General features: G+C 35.6%; 1 protein-coding gene across 12 annotated transcripts in view; it reads right to left on the bottom strand.

Moving 5' to 3' along the window:
• Liprin-gamma (liprin protein kazrin) overlaps window positions 1-20905 on the bottom strand; it is a 433354-nt gene that overhangs the window by 57563 nt on the left and 354886 nt on the right. For all 12 annotated transcript variants that reach the window (XM_074113720.1, XM_074113719.1, XM_074113717.1 and 9 more), the window contains 4 exons: window positions 20492-20610; window positions 18194-18323; window positions 13568-13816; window positions 12324-12530 (listed from right to left, as the gene is read on the bottom strand). In XM_074113720.1, the coding sequence (XP_073969821.1) occupies window positions 12324-12530; window positions 13568-13816; window positions 18194-18323; window positions 20492-20610 (705 nt within the window). The remainder of the gene's footprint in view (window positions 1-12323; window positions 12531-13567; window positions 13817-18193; window positions 18324-20491; window positions 20611-20905) is intronic.

Genomic DNA, 20905 nt, shown 5'->3' with positions numbered 1-20905 from the left:
ATAATATTTTTTTATTCTAACACCTTATTATATTCACCGTCACTATTTTACACTAATGTTTTATATACAATAGATAGATTGTGACGTCAGCTGACGATTAAAACTTAAACGAACATCGTAGCTTCTCCGAGTCAAAAGTTATACTAATTGCAAATCTCGATACGCAAAAAAATAATCTCAAAATGGTGGCGCTTCCCCCTCCACCGCGCGCGATGCGTCACAGTCCTCGCTTATCGTAATGAATTCTTTGATCCTTAAGCTATCCAGTGGTCTAATTTAATTTCGGATGTAGGCGATGTAGGTGATTAGGTTTTTTGGATTGCCCCCATATGATAGCAAATTTAAAGACGTATTCACGTCAAAAAAATATCTGTGAGGATCCTCAGGGATGACCAGGGAATGATGCGATGGTAATGAATGAGTTGATATGAATGTACCGTTAAGTGAACGGATTTTTCCACTTTCCACCTCTAGAAAATGCATCTTTCGATTTTTCCTTCAAATTTTTATTTGCTACAATTTTTACTTTAATAGGATTTTCCTAGGGAAATTCGATTAAGGGACTCGCGGAATCGTTTCGGGTAAAGTTTATATTGAAGCTGTTTTTTTCAATGGATGGGTTTTCCGTCTTACTTCCCGTAAGGTATTGCAGAAGGAGGCGGATGGGTAACACTCTTTACCCATACATTTCTCTTATTATCGTATTAAATAAAATTTCAAACAAAGACCGGAAATTAAACCTAGAGTACCACAACCAAATATCTACGTATATTGAAATATGTCGTCAACATTCCGAGTTTGAGGGACCGGAAGTATTGGTATTAGTTCTGGGCTGGAATTGGTGTAGGCTTAGCTCTTACGGGTTATTTCAGTATATGTATTTTTTTTTACTAATTTTTAGTTTGAGGTATAAAGTTATATTTTTCTCAGTAGATTGTTTCTGCCTCGAAGATATTGATTTTGACAGTAATTTCTTTTGCCATTTATTGTTCGCTTGTTCTCTCTCTTTTTTAAAAAAAGCGAGAGAGAAGTAGCTCCAGCTTTGTTCCTGTTTGAACATTACAATGTTATTGAATATTTAAGCAAACCTGCTTTGTATCTTCAGCACCCCCAAAAAAACACAGCACCGACTTAAGCTGCCGAAGTAGGGGCTTTGTTATTGATTTTATACAAGCGACTAGCATTACAATCCAATTTATCAGCCACTCTACTCTTTTTCAAGCCCTTTTCTCTCTTTTTTTCTGCCCTTTTCCGGTGCCCTTCCTCCACGTCTTAGCCCTTATTTTTTTGCCCTGGGAATCTAAACAATCTGAAAGGAAAAACTCTTTTCCGTTCTAGATTAATATAATAAGTTTTTTGTTAAAAGTTATGTAGTTGTTTAATATTTATTAACAGACATTTTCTGTGGGTATTTTCTTTTTCTCTTATTTCCCTTGGTTTTCCTCTTTTTCCGTTCACCAGCTAGAAAGTGGAAATTTCTTTATAAACTTATTTTCCTGAGGGATTAAGAAAGTTATTCCATAAATGATTTTTCTTTTAAAAAGAATTACTAGAATGGGGGTCTCTTTTTCTTAAAGTCAGCAAACTGTAGTGCGGAACGGAAACATGAAGTCGAATTCTCTACACCAGTGGTTCCAAACCTTTTTATGACCAGGGACCATTTTAATAATGAAAATTCCTGTTAACAGGTTCAAATATCACAATTAACTACTTTTAGAATTTAAAAATAAACTTCAATTTAAATTGTGATTATGATAGGATGAAAAAAAATAACTGCCATTTCAGTCGAGTAAAATTTATTTTGCCGAGCTTTCGACCTAGGGACTAGGTCATCTTCAGGGCTAGTTTAGAAAGTAATACTATTACATTTCAGGGTTGGTGTGTCTTCTGTCTTGTCTTACTACAAAATACTTGACAATTGGCAACACTGACTCCCACACAACCTAACACATATTACACATAGACCGATCACACTCAGTCCATGAACAGACAAGACAGAAGACACACCAACCCTGTAATGTAAAAATATTACTTTCTAAATTAGGTAAATAATTTTTGTAAATTTCGTTTTATTATACATATTCATTTCCATAGAATCATTGTTAACAAACTGTAAATATGTTCCACAGCCCTGAAGATGACCTAGTCCCTAGGTCAAAAGCTCGGCAAAATAAATTTTACTCGACTGAAATGGCATTTATTTTTTCATCCTATTGAAACTATAAAACTATGGCAGATCAGTTACCTAGACACCCATGGTTTAAGGGAACTGTCACTAATAAATGGGTTGTTACGACAATAAGCAGGCTGAGAGCGAACCACGCGGTGTGCGGATCGTATCTTTACAGGATCAACAAAAGGTCCTCTCCTCTTTGCGTAGATTGCAATGAGGAGGAGGATTTCAAACATGTAATAATGATATGTCCACGTTATGTGGTAGAAAGGAAACGCATGTTTGACGATATATACAGGTATTTAGATGCACCATTTCGCTACGAAGACATTATATTCTCCACCAACATTTATGTGCTTAAGTCGATAGCAGAGCTAGCAATGAAATATGAATGTATTTAAAAGCGATAGCCGAATTAGTATGAATGGAAGAAAATGCTTAGAGAAGGATTACGTGATTTTAATTTTGGTTAAGCTCGTAGAAGGATGGTAGGAGCACAGAGTGCTGCTCCATCCATTAGCAGTAGTTTATGTAAATAGCGGTATATAGTAGAATGATGAATGTGTGAAGCGAATGTATCTGTAAGTAAGAATGGAGAGTGAGTGATATTCTAGTGATAAGCACCTAGACGATGCTGGCTGTATGGCGGAAGCCAATGCCAAAAAATAAAAATAAAAAAAACAAAAAAAAAACTATAAATCAGTCACCAAAAACAATGAACAACAATTGTGATTATGTTTACAGTTATGTTAATGTGCTTTTTGAACTTGCATTTTCTTAACAAGATCCTGGGATCCTGGGGTTGATGAGATTGCTCAAAGCGACACGCACATCATCATTTGCTTTAAGCCGACTCTTGGACTTGTTTTTAGGCGCTCTACGCTCGCTCGACGTCCCCATTCACCGCGCCGTCGCCGCACATGCGGACGCATGTCAAATAAATATATTATTATCTTAAAAATGTTGTGTTTCGCGGACCACAGGTTGGGAACCACTGCTCTACACCAAACTAATTTAGCTACTTCTGGTGATTGGTGAAAGTTCGAAACCGGACAGGGCTTCTATTAAAGCGGGGGTGTCAAACTCAATTAAGTTACGAGGAATCCCAATAATTCATGAATGCTGAGAGTGAGAAACAAAAAAAAATGGGTGGATTTAGCTTGTGATTGGTTTAGAACATGTGCAACGCTTGGTATAAACGCATCTTTACGAACTAAACTAAAATGCTGAACTTTATCGCATGCTGGCGAGTCTTTCGTGAAGAGGGTTAGGGTGTTGTTAGCTTATTTTTTATGCTGCGAAAATATTCTTGAAGCCGAACTATTCCCCCCCCCCCACATCCTTGGACCAGTTTCCCGGGGAAATGGAAAGGAACTACTGGATGAGCAGGCTTAAAGAAATATATTATCAGTCAGCTGAACAGTTTATCTGTCCTATCTTTGGAAACTGATCTCTGATCCCAGATCCCAGACACGTTGGGGTAGAAATTGGAGGGACATATTTGGTACGCTTTTGGAATCTCCTTAACCATCCTACCACCTTTACTGTTTGAACGTGTAAGGGGGAAGGAGTTGGTTGGAGGAGAAGTAGGCTACACCTAGGCAAGAAAACGACTACCTATATTGCATGTCGTAACTTGCAAAAGTTTAGTAAAGAAGCCGTGAGAAGGTTGCTGTGTGGTTTACATGAATGGGAGGATAACTTGAACTTACACAGTGCATCTTCCTTCCTTTCCCCTCCCACTGCTTCGTGTAAGAGATCTAAGCAGAGCACGTTGTAGTACTCCCGTAGCATGCAAGCAGGCACCAATCACCACACACTCACACTCACACATTCAACCCTTCCTTGTCCTGCCACTATTTTTCAAAGTCCTCCACTTCGACTGCCTGCATCCCATATATTTTTAGTACTTCGTGTGTATAAACGGCTTTCGATATCTCCAAACTACAGGCTTCCTACAAAGTTCAATGCTTTACTATGCTAGCCCAAAGTTAGCCTTCAAAAGGAAAAAAGACGATCTATATAAAACTAGTATTTTTTTTATTATTATTATTAAAAAAAAGGAAAGAAAAAGATTTCAATTTTTTCGCCTCCCAAGAAAAACGAGAAAAATCTCGTTGCTATCTTGTCCGTCGGTCTGTCAATGACTGCGTTATCAATATAAACCAAAAGCAAAAAATCGTGTTGTTGAATGTAGATATTATGTTTAGGCCTACGCCTTAATCAACAGTCAATCAACTTAATACTTTCTTCCTTTGAATATGGTTCCAACGAAATTCTTAAAATTTTGAAATTAATTAATATATAAGAAAAATCTATAAATGTTTAGCTGAAATATTTTTTAGCTTCTCTCTTAGGTGCCATTTAACCCTAGAAAGACAAGGCTGTGTCATGTCACCCTTATGAGTTAAATCAACCATTTATTGGATTTAGAAGTACGAGGGTCGTTTGAAAAGTCCGTGCAAAAATAAAAAGTACTTAATTTTTTGGGGTAAACCTTTTTTATTTTTCAACATAATCTCCTTTTAGGCTTATACACTTCGTCCAACGCTGCTCTAGTTTGTTGATCCCTTCCGAATAATAGGATTTGTCCAAGTCTGAAAAATAGCCATTCGTTTCTGCAATCACCTCCTCGTTTGAATAAAATCTTTTTCCCGCCAGCCATTTCTTCATATTGGGGAACAAATAGTAGTCCGAGGGAGCCAAGTCTGGAGAATAGGGGGGATGTGAAACGAGTTGGAACCCTATTTCCATTAATTTTGCGACCACAACTGCTGAGGTGTGAGCTGGTGCGTTGTCGTGATGGAAAAGGACTTTTTTGTGGGCCAATCGTGGGCGTTTTTCTTGTATTCCAATAACGATGAATAATATGCACCTGTAATAGTTTTACCCTTTTCCAGATAGTCGATGAGGATTATTCCTTGCGAATCCCAAAAGTCAGTCGCCATAATCTTTCCGGCCGTAGGAACGGTCTTCGCCTTTTTTGGCGCAGATTCCCCCTTGGTAACCCATTGTTTAGATTGTTCTTTGGTCTCAGGAGTGTAGTGATGTATCCATGTTTCATCCACAGTGACGAAACGACGCTTAAAGTCCTGCGGATTCTTCTGGAACAGCTGCAAACCGTCCTTGCAACACTTCACACGATTTCGTTTTTGGTCAAGCGTGAGCAATCGCGGCACCCATCTTGCGGATAGCTTTGTCATGTCCAAATTTTGATGCAAAATATTATGTACCCGTTCATTCGAGATGCCCACAGCACTAGCAATCTCACGCACCTTCACTCTTCTGTCATCCATCACCATATCATGGATTTTATCAATGATTTCTGGAGTTAGTAACCTCAACAGGGCGTACAGAACGTTCAGCGTCACTTGTGCCCATATGGCCACTCCGAAAATTTTGAAACCACTTATAAACTGTTCTAATCGAAGGTGCAGAGTCACCATAATGTTTATCAAGCTTCTCTTTAGTTTCCTGAGGCGTTTTGCCTTCCATAAAGTAGTGTTTAATCAACACACGAAATTCTTTTTCGTCCATTTTTTGAAAATCACTCGACTTCCTCGATTCAAACGAATGCCAAACACAAAGAAATAGACCGATCTGGCTGAAACTTGGTGGGTGTTCTTCCAAGAGATGCTACTAACTAAACATAACCTCGATACGCGCCAGTAGTGCTATCTCTCTGACTTTGCACGGACTTTTCAAACGACCCTCGTATATCACACGTGAATAAATAAATGTGATATGAATAAATGATATGACAAACCAAAAAAAAATGTGATTTTTTATAAAATTTATTTGCCAAACGCACACAAAAAGTAAAATTTAAAAAAAAAAAGCAGTTATAAATGTACTACAATCAAAAAAGTATCCAAATTAGAATGAAAAAATGGAATCACTGTACGAGGAAAATCATCTATCAACGACACGATCATGAAAATGTAGCATATATTGTCAACAAGACAGTGTCAAGAAACTGCAAAATAACTTCAAAACCGCGTAATGGAAAGCGCGTAAAATGAAATTTGTCATTTAGGGTGCGCGTTCCACTAAGCGCTCACAACGACCACGCTCACGACCGCGCGGTTTTTGCCCGTTCTACTTGCACTTGCGAGTGTTACAATCGAAAACCCAAGTGGAATGGGGACTATGGGGCGTTTTGACCGTTCATTTAAACATTACGAATGGGGGCCTCGAAAATAAGTTAGAAGCTTGAAGAGGTTGTTTTTTAATTTTAACCCCGTTTATATGCAGTTTATAACTTTATTAATTATTAGTAAAGTTGACTTATATTAAATATATTTATATAATTCAATTTTTAAATTACATTTTCGTGGAGTATTTATAAAATTTACCTTTAAATAAAATTAAAATGTCTTTTGTGGCAACAATTGGCTATTTATTAATGCAACATAATAATGCTTTAGAAAGTTCTTCATCTAGTTCCGATAAAGAGTGGAATGCAATTTTATACAAAATCGCAATGGTGAAAAGTGAAAACTTAGGCCACGTATTATTAACTATCAAAGTGTAATTGGTCGTTATTCAGTGATTTAGTATGTAAAGGGATAAGTAATTTTTCATTTTATTATTTTTTTTTTTTTTTAGACTTTCGAGAAACACATTCAATTATTTACTTGAGATAAGACTTTCATTTACCAGATATAATTTTTTCAATCGCCATCTTTCCTTTTAAAAATTGCGCCAAATTTCTGAACGCCTACTTCGACCCAGCTCTTAAGATCTGGGGCGAAAGTGAGCTTCGCGTGAGCAAAAATAATGACGTCATTAGTGACGTTTTTGCCACGACCACAACGACCGCAGTCGTCAAGTGGAACGGCTGAAGGTACATTTTGATCGTTGTGAGCGCTTAGTGGAACGCACCCTTAGTTTATGATTGAATAAGAGGGCACTGAACGCGTAAGGGCTGCCCTACCATTTTACCTTCGCATGCGCTGAAACTAAGAACGTAGGTATGACACTGCCTTGTCGTTCTAGGGTTAAGTGTAATGTCCTGTTTCATTAACTGCACGATATTAATAAACTTTCAATAGTTCCAAGGACTATTGGGTTCAACCCAAGTTCTGTTATAATGATTCTTTCTAAAAGTATTATTATTTTTTTTAAATCATATTTACATCCATCTTTTTTACGAGTATATTGAATGCCATCAAAATGGAAAACTGCACGATTACAATACTTTTTCTTGAAATAGAAAAGGAAGTAATAAATTGCAGTTATTAAGAAAAAAGAAAAATGCACATAATAGAAAAAAATATCTATTATTAAAGTGCGCACAGTTTAATATAAATTATTGTACCATTTTTACAAAAAGAGTTAGCAATATAAAATATAATTGGACGATGGATGAAAACAAAAGGATCCCCATTGTTTATTATTATTAAAGGGTATCATGGGAGTGAATCTGGAGAAGTCTGTGAAAAGATACGAGAACGGAGAGAGTGTGGAAGTACTTTGGGCCATGATCCGGGTGAACAACAGAACTAAAGCCCTCAAAGGACCCTCTAAACAAAGGGAAGATAAGGGAAGGTAGTTAGAAGTTCTGACTTCTCTACTCTCCTGTACCAATTCCGACAGAAAGAAAAGAGGATAAACGAAAAGCTGCGATAAAAAGGAAGAAGCTGGGCAACAATCGATATGAAATGGAAAAATGGAGGGAAAAAAGAAAATTCTGCAGTTATTAGCGTGATTTGTGGACTTAAATGGAAATATCTTGAGCAAATGTAGCAAATAATTGATTGTAGGTAGATGAAAATTAGTATGCTCAGAAAAACGTAGGAGCCATTTTTTTTTTGTAAATATCCAAAATAACTGGAAAACATCTTTTAACCAGTTAAGCGGTGGAATTTAGTTTTTAAAAAAAAGCCCTCCACACAGTGTGCGTAATTAAAATCAGACAATGACTTGTGTATACACGTGTTGAACGCAGGGCAAAACAACCAAAAGTTTACAATAGTCGTAATAGTCACTGCAAGCGACTTTTTCTGCAATCTCTCTGGGGGGGGGGAGGGTTTGAGATTACCAGAGCATTCTGTGTGCTCATTCAAAATCTTGCATCGCTTCAGTCTAGTTAACTAGGGAGGACGCAAGAGCTTTTTACAAGGAGGAAGAAAAGAGCTTTTTGAATTCTGTGCAAAATGAAATCATGCTCGTACTGAGGTCTGAACCTCTAACTAAGGTAAAAAACGGCATTGCACAAGGGTTGAGAGCTTCTATTTGTGTGCGTAATTCCCCAATCTCTAATGCGGAGACCAAACCTGTACCAACCACTTATCATTTGGCTGACTCCCTCCACCCCCCTCCGTATAAAATACTTGGCAGTTCTATTGGTTAAGATAAAGGAAACATTCCACCAAATAATATTCTTTTTATTTATTTATTAAAATTTCGAGTTTTTATAGTTAATGGCAGTTTTATATTTTTCACGACGAGTATACACGTCGAACGAACTGTAAAATAGAGATTTGGTTTGACTTGTATTCACGTCAAAACACGCTTAACTTCTTTTCTACATCCGGTGAATTTGCTAGCATTTTGGGAAAATCAAATTGCCTCCCAAAATCGCGTTAGTCAAGAAGAAAAGCTCCTGTTATTCTTGGAGGCTCAGTTTTCCGACACCAGTCAGTCCTTTATTTGAACATCGCCACGAGTCCACATGATGTCATTGGATTGAGCTATAGAAGTTCTTGAAAGAGATGGGAGCAACATTCAGGAATAACTAACAACCAGCTTTTACCCATCAAAAATCGGTCATATAGGGAAGGGATTAGCTATGAGGTTAGATTCCCACGCGGAGGTCCCGGGTTTGAATCCAGCTGCTGACCCTTAGATTTTCTCTACCTAGGAGCTTCTTACAGCTCACTGTCCATCACCAGTGTTGTCTGTAACTAGAGAACACTGTCCGGAGGCCGGCAGTGCACTGAAAAAAGCTCCGGGCGCCAATAACCTTAGATGTTGACGCGCCTTAAATCATTTAAAAAAAGAAAAACTGGTTAAAATTTTCTTTTAAAAAACGAATATTTCTGGTGAAATCTGAAAAACGAAATTCTTTCTCTTACCTAGAGTAAGTTTAAGTTGAAGTTTAAGCTACAATTGCTTTATTTAAATCAAACCTTGTTAGTAACCACAATTTCAAATATGGTTTCATAAAATAAAATATGGTTACTTTGAGTTTTATTCATAATTAAATTTACTTATGCAAATAGATTCTTAATTAAATTTATGTACCACAATGGGATACATACATATGTACTATAACGTACCTATAACAATTTAAAAGCTACATTGGTATAATTGTGTTAGAAGTGAAAACGTACCTAAAGTTAATCCAATTATCTTTGGATAGTGGCGGTTAACAATCCCATTGTCTGATCTACTTCTTGGCAATCCCAACACGGCGATTTAATTAAATTCGTTTCCATTGTATTCCTTGGGTATATTGTCTTTTTTTTTAGATTTGGTATTTATTTTATTTTAAATTATTTAGTTTCCTTTTTGCATTCTCTTTGATTGTTTAGCGATCGTATTAAGACTTCGACATCGATTTCCCCACTGGATACATCCGCTACAAAATGCGGATCTATCAATCCTTATTTAATACTTCCCCCCCATCCAGGGAAATCCAATTAAGACCACTTTCACTATCAACCGGATTTCTCTTTAAAAAAATGGATTTTCTCTTTTTCTTTCTCTTGCTACCTCCATAATAACACATCATATAACTCATCAGTAGAAACGATGATAAAAAAAAAGTACGAATCATATACAGTGGAGTCTCGGTTATCCGTCGTCACCCTTTTATCCGTCTATTCCAATTAACCGCCGTCACTCTCCTCAGTACTTAAAAATTTAAAAAAACCCAAAACATTATTTTAAAAAGAAAACTTTCTTTTGAGATTTTCCCTTTGTCTTTTAGGCACATACTCGTGTCCATCATTCGACAGTTTGTGGGTTTTTTTTCCCCTAAAAAGATAAACCACAAACAAAACCGCCCACAAAACCGATTAGATGTCGCAGACATTGTATTCATTAATTTTAATACACAATAGAAAGAATTGAATAATGAAAGATAGCTGGACCTTTAAAGGCCTAAGCGTATAAACGTATAAAATATGTATACCAGTAAGTTTTTTACACGTTAAACAAAATAAATCTGGAAATTTTCCTGTTTTTTTTTTTCCATTATCCGTCTATTCGACTATTCGTCACGTGTCCGGTCCCGGTCATGACGGATAACCGAGACTCCACTGTAATAGAATTGACTAGGATTGGAGAATCACGAGGCCAAACATCGTTTTAGACATTGTGGTTGATTATCAGGATGGATTTTATAGAGGAAAGAATTCGTGCTGTTGAATTAGGAAGACAGGATAGGCTTTTGTGGAAACTGAAGAATGGTAAATGGATAGATTCGCAGACAAAAGGGGAGATTCAATTCTTTTAACGATTTTTCCTTAGATTTTAGTATATTTATTACTTAAATGTAGATCTTTTGTCTGGAAAATTAGTTTTAAATCAGATCTGAGGAAGGGGATCAAGAAAACCTGTAATTACAGCATTTCATATGATTCAGTATGATTTCAAATTTCGTAGTTTGGAACATATTTGAATAAATTTGGAATCTCGAGATTTTGTAGCAAGAATAGGTCGTGTGAGTGACCCCCCCTTGATTTTTTCCTACTTTGCTTCCTCTGCAAGTTTATTTAACTCTCGCAAACTTTGTTGCGAATGATATCTGTCACTAATTATAGCATAAATGGTTAATATTTAAAATTTGAAAACAAATGCTAAACCGGCAGTAAATTGGTAAATTAAGAAGGTTGATAGAAATTTGCCAGACTTTGCTACCCGTAACTGTCTCCTTGTACAGTTAAAGAGACAGTATAAATAAAGGTAAAAGACGCTGGTTAGCATTCTTCGGTAGCAAAAGCGGAAGAAGCACTATTCTACTTTCCTGTTCTTGACATGCTTCATCAGCGTGTCTCTCTCTTTCTTCTAAGTCGACAGATACCAGTCCTATGCCCTTTGTTGTTTGATTCTTTCTTTTTTTGAGAGACTCTCTTTTTTCCTTATTATTCTTTCATTCTTTGTCATTCCCTTTTCATGAAAAGGACAATCTTTCAAAAACTTTTACTTCAAGAGAAAATAATGTATATTTATTTAATGAAATTCTATTCCTAATTCGGCCGATCTTTATAGCTGAACAAAATACATTATAGATTCCTTGAGAAGGGGTTGCCATTTTTCTTTGTTTGACCTGACTAATTTCTTGATTATTTTAATCTTTTGAAAGAATAGAGAAAAGCGAGATTTTCCACGATAATACCACGATTACTGATCATATTCCCGGTAATTATAGGTAGATTAAATGTCTATTACTGGTCATTGTTTTTGGTGACTGAATCATAGTTACAATAGCCCATTATAAACTCTATTATGCCGCGACCTTTCGTCCTAGGGACTAGGTCATCTTCAGGGCTGTGGAACATATTTACAGTGTGTTAACAATAATTATATTACAATAAATATGTAAAATGTAACGTAATTTACAAAATTATTTAACTAAATTACTATGTAATATATTACATCATTAAAGGGTTGGTGTGTCTTCTGTCTTGTCTGTTCGTGGATTTGAGTGTGTTCGGTCTGTGTGTGATATGTGTTAGGTTGTGTGGAAGTCAGTGTTGCCAATTGTCAAGTATTTTGTAGTAAGTTGGCGTAGGAATTTGTTGTTTAAATTGTTGGTGTCAGTTTTGAAATTTAGACTGTTTTATGTAAATATCATTTCTAATACTTTAATGATGTAAAACTTTACATTGTAAATTAGGTAAATAATTTCTCATTTCTAAACAAGAACAACATTTTTTGAAAAAGCCGTTTTTGCTCATTTTTTTAATTTAATTTAATTTTTGCCATTTTAATAATTTTTTGAAGTAATTAAAATATTTAAAGTGAATTGTTCAGTTATTATTATAAATAACAGCTGATCCGATTGAACTTTAACCCAGACAGCTGATTAGCGGAAACACGCTCTACTAACACAATTTATAATAATAAGCGAAGTAATCTGATCGCTTTGAAGTCATTGAATAAAGTTGAACAAAAAAACCAAAAACCAAAAACGACTTACTTGATATGGTTTCTTTGGCTTGGGCCAGCTCCTCTTCCAGTTGTGTAACTCTTGAAGTGCTCGGCATGTCTGAACTGGACGAAGGTCCAGCAATAGCACCGGAAGCTGACACTAGTTTTCTTAATTCGGATACTTCTCTTTTGAGTTTTTCATTTTCCAATCTCAGTCTTGTGCCAGCGTTCCCTGATAAATTTTCCAATTCTTGTACTGGAAAACAATTAAGCCATTTCAATTAGAGAGTATTATAATAAACATTTAACTTATACGGTGTTTTTTTTACTGTAAATATAAAGAGTTTTAATAGACAAATCTTAAAGGGTAAAGTTTGTCCTAGCAAATAGTAGGGGAGTGATTACAATGAAATTTTAGTCTGATTTGGGATCATTAACTTTTTTTATTCCAGAAAAATCTTTATATATTTTCATAAAATAGCGTAGAATCTGGCAAATATAATATTTATAATATAAATAATAAATGTATTTGGAATCAGGTTTACTTCTAAAAGGTGGTTGAGCGTCCATTTCTGTGATGACTTTATAGCAACTTAAACTTTAATTAGAATAAAATATTTAACTAAAATTCTCAATTTAAAATAATTTTAATTTTTAACGTATTTTAACGAGTTTTGAAACTAGTTTTCCTTAAGTGAGCATATATTGAAGTCTACTTATCTCTTTAGTATAAATTCTATGTTTAAAAAAAAATAATAATTTCGTAAAATGGAATAAAATAGAGTCGTATGATTGGCCAATATTTAATAAATAATTTTCTAGGTTCTACTATTCATGCAAGGCATTCGTGTATTGCGTAACAAGTATAATCACAATATTATAATCTCAGTTCTCTGGTTTGTGAGATAAACATTATATAAATTAATATTTTTCTCGAATTCCGGATTCATAAAATGTTTTGCTAGACCGGAAATGCGAATAGTACTGTTTATTAATTTTCAGAGCGAACCATTTCTTTTTATTGGGAATTTTTTTTTTCTTGCAAATTGATTTAAGTGGGGGTTTTGAGAGATCATGTTTTCTCTTAAATGTATTTTCATTTTAGTAAACCTGAATTGAAGCCTTCCACATTTTTTGGAAATGAAATTAAAATCACGCTTGAAAATCTCGCCTTTTTTTTTTTTAAACGCTTTTTGATCGAAATACAAATTTAGAATTGCCTTAAAATTCTATCGCAATATGGAGCCATAACGTTTTTAATGTGCCTAAATAATATCAATAAATTTAACTTACCAAAATCAGATTTATGACTAGGTCCTGCAGTTGGCGAAGGAGGCCGTATTATTCTCACTTCACCGTCAGGTATTGGAGGCGGTTCGGGTCGTTTGGCCAGTGTTGTGGGCCGTTTCGTTTCCGGCACTCGAGGCGGTAAGCCTTCGTCTTCTTTAGCGCTCATTTCGGTACATCTTCCCGTTTCTTGATTAGCGCTGGCTGTGGCTGTTGTACCAATTTCACCATCTGGTGTTGATGATTGTGATAATTCTAGAAATAGATTTTTGTCAAAAATATATAAGTTAGAAAATATGTAAGGTTTCAGGGGGGGGGGGTTTCTTTTATTTTAAATTGTCAGATTGTAAATCTTAATCAGAAATAACATTTTATAAAAGTTGATATATTTTTGTTTTTCTCGAATATGTCTCGTTTTATTTTCTTATAAGTTTTTATTCTTATTGTTTAAATATATATATTTAAAAAATATAATAATACAAAAAAAGAATGAGTTCCATGCAACGGAGATGAGGTATCCAAGGAAGCTGTAGAGGAAAGTCAGACGTGATCCTGTGAAGAACTAAACAATCAGAACCAATCTGAAATTAGATCCTGACTTAGAAGTGAACAGGCCAAGAAAGTAGAGAATGGCACACGAAATAGATTACCTCAAGAAGACTGGAATGGAGTAGACGGCATCAACTTGGCTTCCAGATAGGAATTTATGGAAGCAGCTCTTTAAGGAGCTGAATGATTGGACGAGGTGGAGTTTTAGATCGAAGAGGTACCAAAGAGATAGTGACAGTTTTCCCGGAAAATTCAATTAAGGGCACTTCATTGGTGGGGTGGGGGTGTCCAGGGTTACCAACTTTAAAGGGCCATTATTTTAGTGGAAAGTGCGAACCTGTCACTTTATATATAATATTATCAAGGGTTTAATGAATTGTTTAAATACCTGGTTTACAGGAAAAAATTTTCATTTAAATCTAAGGGAAATGTCCAGTAAGAGATTTTAACTCCAGAAATGGTATAATTTTATTAAATTATCCAGTAATATATCGAAGTAGAATGTATTATACCAGGAAAGCAAAGATTGCAGCCAAGGTGCATTCATTATTAGCGGAGGGAGAAAATCATAAATAAAAGGGGGTAGGCTTCCAAGTAAAGTTTGGCGTTAAAGGGCCGTCAGGGTGAGGAAAGGAGGAGATGGTAATTAATTACTCCTGCCCTTTCGCTCGCACGCGCCCTCAGTCCAGTGAGTGAATGGAATGAGAGATAAAGGGCCCAGTGTCCTGGGGCCGCCACCACCAGCACTTATGTACATTGTGGTTCTTACCAGCGGTTAGGTTACAACATCCCTTTGCCCTACGCTCCATATTACTAAATGAACTTCCATTAAAAGGGCTGCCTGCCCTCTATGCCAAAAACACAGGAGGCTAGTCACCCAAACTTTATGTTTATAGTAAATTACAGAATAACAAAACATATTCTTTAGGTATGAAAAATGGTTTTATTATCTCATAAGAATCAGGTGAAACGAGTGTACAGGAAATAGAATTATTTCTATTTATCGGTCATTTAATAAAATTTTAAACAAATATAAAAAAATTTAAAATAAATACCAAATCTATATGTATAAAAATGAATGTGTGTCTGTTTGTTTGTACTCGATAGATTCAAAAACCATACATCCAATCGCCGTGAAAATTTGGGAAATTATTAAGTATATCCCCGGGAAGGTTTTTGCAAAGTTTTTTTAAAATCAGAGTTGGGGCTCTAGGTGCACCCGAACAAATATCCCAAAAATATCAAAATAACATTTATCGTAATTAGTAATATTTGTTAAAAGTGTAACCATGAAAACCATGAAAAACAGTTTTTTGCAATTATTAATACGAGAATAAATTATACCGAAGATGGTGGAAAATCGATTAAACTAAAAGAACTCAACAATACTATTGACGTTGATAATCGTCGGGTAGTACCATATTCTCCATTACTACTAAAAACGCATAACGCACACATAAATGTTGGGTACTGCAATTCAGTGAAAGCTAGAAAATATATTTATTTGCAAATATGTGAACAAAGGAAGCGATATGGCAGTGTTTGGAGTGGAAAATACAACTGCATCTAACGATGAAGTCACCCAATATCAACTGGGACGCTACATAAGTAGCAATGAGGCTGTATGGCGTATTTTATCATTTTCCAACGGTTGTTCATTTAGCTGTACATCTTGAAAATGGACAGCGTGTGTATTTTACATCAGAAAATGTACGTGCAAGAGCAATGTCACCACCGCCAACAAAATTAACTGAATTTTTCACATTATGTAGAAATGATACCTTTGCAAGGACACTACTGTACTCTGAAGTAGGGGTAATTTTATTGTTAATTTTCATATCGATGTATTGTATACATTTGGTCATTAATAAATTATGTTTGAGGTATCAAAACTGCTTTTTTGTTCAAACACAGCAACGTGTGAACGGGTACAGCTAGTTTAATATAAAATAATCAAATTTGTATTGACATTTCATTTTCTTTTGATTTATTTATTATTTTTCCAATTTGTTTTCAATTTAAATAAATGGATGCCGCTGTCAAATAGATTATTTAGACGCCTTAAAAATTCAATTAAACTTTTTCGTCGTCAGATCGTTTTTAGTCGCTTTATTGTTTATATTGAAGACAAATACATAAATTGCTTTATTTGATAAATATGTGTATATTTTTAGAATATTTATTTAACTTCAGATTGAATTCAATTTGCTCTCAAAAAGTTAATTTAATTTTTGACGAGTTGAAACTTTTATTTATTTGTTGAATTTTTTTCTATTTAAACTTTTATTGAGATTTTTTACACAAATGCACAGAAATAAGTGCAACAAGTGTCAAAAAAAAAAGGGGAAAAAAAAGGATAATCCATAAATGAGAGTGCTGATTAGGAATGGCTGGAATGTGCCCGCCCCGTTAGGAGGGAAGTGGACTAGCCACTTCTTCAGGGATCTTGGCGTCCCCTGCGGGTATCCTCAGTTTAACAATAACATACAACTTACTGACCTACTTGGTGTTCACATAAAAAAAAGACCTGCAAAGTGACAGTAGATTTAGAAAAATCTATGGACGAACTCTAAATCATCAGCTCCTCCTCCTCCTCTCTCTCTTCCTCACACACACACACACACCCTCATTACACCTACACTTTACAAAGCCAGCAGCATTCTGACATTCAACACTTAAAGGGAAGTCAAGAGCAACTTTTAGCTCGCAATGATCTGGATTATACAAAAGTCGTAGCTCTAGAAACCGGAAGAACCGTCCAACGGATACCCCGAGCTCAGTACTGCATGCTGGACTGACATCACAATGAGACATTCACTCTTAAACAGATAAAGCAAAGAACTTCTTTTTGCTCCTTATATGGCAGAAAACTTATCAAATTCTTTTCTTTTTTTTTCTGTTGCAGGTTAACCAGTAGTGTTAAGTTGCCAGAAGTGTTAAAGTTTCCGGGAGTGTTAAAGTTTCCGGGAGTGCATTTTATAAAGTAAAAACAAGTGATCTCTTTTTTCCTTTTTTTTTTTTAAACCTGTGCGTCCAATAAAAAGTCATTCGGCTAGTTTTTCTTTTCAAATTTCGCCACAGGGCTTTTAATACGCTGCAGTGCTTATGCCGATTTTTGTTTCGCTAGCGTTAAAGTGCCAGTGTCCAGTGATGACGTACAGATTGAACACATCTTCAAGAGATTCGCACATCATATCTCAGCCCATAGCCCAATCAAAGGGAGGATAAGGTATTAATCTGGTGGTCCATATTGATAACCTGTGTATATGAATGGATACAAATTCTATCCGCTACTTCTTATCTCAGAATTTTATTTTCTTAAATTGCTCCAAAATTTGATACAGTTATAATTCCAAATATTCTATTTCTTATATTTTTTTTTATTATTTATTTCCAAAATGGAGTTATAATTATTTAAAATATTAAATATGGCCACTATTAATATCCTTCTTCGGAACTTCAAGTCCTCAGTAAAGCAGAGAAAGCTAAGTCAATTTTTGATTTATTAATATTGCATGCTTTTTCCCTTTTTTGTTATGTTTTTATATAAATCTAATGTCGTGAAATTTAATTTTACAGGTTTATATTATTTAAAAATTTGCAATTTGAGGGGGGGGGGGTTATTTAATTATCTTTCGAATTTTTTTTTTACAATACATGATGCTATAATTTAATATGGCGAATTCAACTTGGTGTCTTCCGTCCATTATTGGCTTTGTTTCGTGATTCAGTTGTTTCCGCTATGTTTCGCAGATTTTGTTCTGTTATTTCTACTTTACTTGCTGGAATCTTGTAGAGGATTCATTTAGTCTTACGTCATTCTTCAAACGATCCCTTTGATATAGTGTTGCCCTTTCTCTATAAAATCAGCTTCATTTCCCCCCCAAATCTAATTTTTCCCGTGACCGCTAGGTTCTAGGTCCATATAAGGAGTAAATAAGAAGCGGTTAGAGTACGCCTACAGTTGGGTTAAATGGTAAATTAATGATAATTGATAATAAAAGGGTTAAAGAATTGTTGCGTCTATTCTGAAAATTTTGTTTAGCCTAACTGCTGCTAATCTTATTACATAAATCCACTTACTTTCAGTTTGTGCAAGTGTTAACTGCATCTTAGATCTGGCCGGCACTTCAGGTGTTGCCCTGTGCGTACTGTAATGACTGACCGGAATTTCCTCTCGTGCTGTTTCTTCCGCCATTCCCCTTAGTTTATCCTGAAATTGAATTTTAAAAATAAATAAAAAATAAATTTATTTTAATAGGATGAAAAAATAAATGTCAATTTCCATCATGATATTTCTTTATTGTGCCGAGCTTTCGACGTAGGCACTAGGTCATCTTCAGCGCTTATTGTCTATATTTAACTCTCTTTATTTAATTTACAACTGTCTATTGGCAACAAGTAAATCGGATAACAATATATAAATAAAAATGGCTGGAAAGATTTGAATGAGGGCCATCCAACGATGACCATCATGAGTCGACTAACACAAGATGCCATTGAAGTGAATTCGAAGAATGCTCCATTTCTATCATGCGATCAGGTGATCGCGAGGCCATCGACGCTTCAGTCTTCGGCAAGGATTTGAGGGAAGAGTAGTTTGGGATAGATTGTTTATGAGTGGGTTGAAGTGTTGGGAAAGTTTGGAATGAAATTTGGTGTAACGGGATTTGGCTAGGTCAAGGACAAAAGGGATTTTTAGGCCAGTTTGGATGGTTTGATTGCTTACCGTAGAAAGGAGCGTTAAGGATTGTGCGTAGGATTTTCGATTGAAGGGATTGGATGCGGTTGAGATTGGAACGCTTTGCAGTACCGTACAGTTCAAGACCGTATGTCCAGATTGGGGCTAGTAGAGCTGTGTAGAGTTTATTTTTATTATTAAGAGACAATTTGGAGCGTTTGTCGAGGAGTCTTTTGGTCATTGGGTAACGTAAATAAAGTTCCTGTCGCTTGGGTCGAATATGGGGGTTCCAAGTAAGGCGCTTGTCGAGAAAAAGTTGAAACAACTTTTCAAAGTTGAAACAATTTTCAAGGAAAAAGGAATATGGTCCAGATAGATTGGTGGGAGTACCTTTTGATTGAGGGTAAAGGTTATGTAATGTGAGTTCACAAGACAGAGGATACACCAACCTAGCAATAACCATGTAAAAATATCATATGGACAATAAGCCCTGATGATGACCTTAGTCCCTAGGTCAAAAGTTCGGGACAATAAATAAATATTATGGCTGAAATTGGCATTTATTTTTTCACCCTACTGAAACTATGAATCAGACACCAAAAATAATGAACATGATTTCATTTTTTTAAAATTCATCTGCACTTGCAACGGTTCGGCACACTCAAGACTGAATAACAATGGCTCGGAAAGGGCATCTTTGACTTCTACAGGAAACCTCCGTAGTTACCAGACAGCGGAAAATGATATATCCTCAGTTAGAGAAAAAGAAATGTTCAGGCTTTGTTAAGTGGTTATCCTAAAACTGGTGATTCTCTGATCTCTGGGATTTTCCTAAAGAACCGGGATGATTACCAAGGTCGGAATGGTAGGGTTCCCTCTCTAGAATACTCTCTAGTCCTTAAATTGGAGCTCCATCTTCAGAAAATCCAGGGGGAGTATAGCTGGGAGGTAACTTGTGGTTATACTAGATTACAGGTTATATCTTATAAGAACAGCTACCGCACTTCGTCCTAGAACTAACCGGTTGTTCCACTAATTTGGTGAAGCTATTCTCAGAATATCCAGTGATCTTCGGGATTGATTATCCCAACAGACTATTCCCCGGGTTTGCCGAAAGCTTCAGTAATTGCTAGTTATTGGAGAGGAAATATATTTTCTACAATAGAACGTTCTTGAGCGGGTAGAGGCATGCTCTAGATTATTTAGAAAGGTGATATTTTTTTGGCTCCAGGAAGTAGTCAGCCCTATCTGATGGTTCCTATTTCTCTTCCTAGATTCTTAGAATTGAAGAAAAAGAAGATTTCCTTCATGTGTCAAGGCTTTCTCGATTCTTCAGCTGTTCTAAAGATGTCACTAAAGAGGTGTTCATGCTTTGGCAATACAGAAATCCACTTTGGACGTAGAGAAGTTTGCCCTTTATTTCTCCTACAAAGTTTATAAGGAGAAGATTACATATATTATTTCCTTCTTTAAGAATGGGAAACGTAGGAAAGTTTTCATTTTTACTCTTTCATTTCCATAGCAACGATCTGGGTAATTGGTTCCCTGTAGTTGTTTGCCCATGATCTTCTTAAGCTGAGAGCTACGACGGAGGAAATCTCAGCTGTTACAATGCAGATCTTTTCAGTCCTGTATCTTTCCTCTTTTTTTTAAAAAAACAAATGAAGTTTCTCTTTCTTATTTCAATACACTAGACTAACCTGAGCATCGACAAGCAGTCTTTTCATCAAAGCCACGGAGGTGTTGACTCCCTCTGCTTGCAGTCCATTCTCAGTGGCCTCTGATATGTGAGTTCTTAATTCTTTCAATGTTGACAAAGCTGTAACAAATAAAATTGAAAATATTTCGGTTGTCTTCTTTTGCTTAATATATGTTTTATGTTCTGGATGGTCCCCTCTCCCTTAAAAAGGTTTTCAATTCTTTTAAGTTCAAAAAAGAAAAATGTTTAAACAAATTACTCCCTGGGAGTAAGGAGAATTCACTTCCTCATCCTCGACTTCCGTAATGACAGGAAGAATAAAAACACTTAAAACGCAACTGAACTTCGTTTTTTTTTTCTGCAACCATTTTGTCAGTTCTTAATTCAAATAATTAAATAAATTTTAAATATTTTC

This window comes from Rhodnius prolixus, unplaced genomic scaffold (genome assembly GCF_049639745.1).
Source record: "Rhodnius prolixus isolate KJV_2025 unplaced genomic scaffold, Rpr scaffold_7, whole genome shotgun sequence".
NCBI classification, from domain to species: Eukaryota; Metazoa; Arthropoda; class Insecta; order Hemiptera; family Reduviidae; genus Rhodnius; species Rhodnius prolixus.
This window is presented reverse-complemented; position numbering and strand designations above follow the sequence as displayed.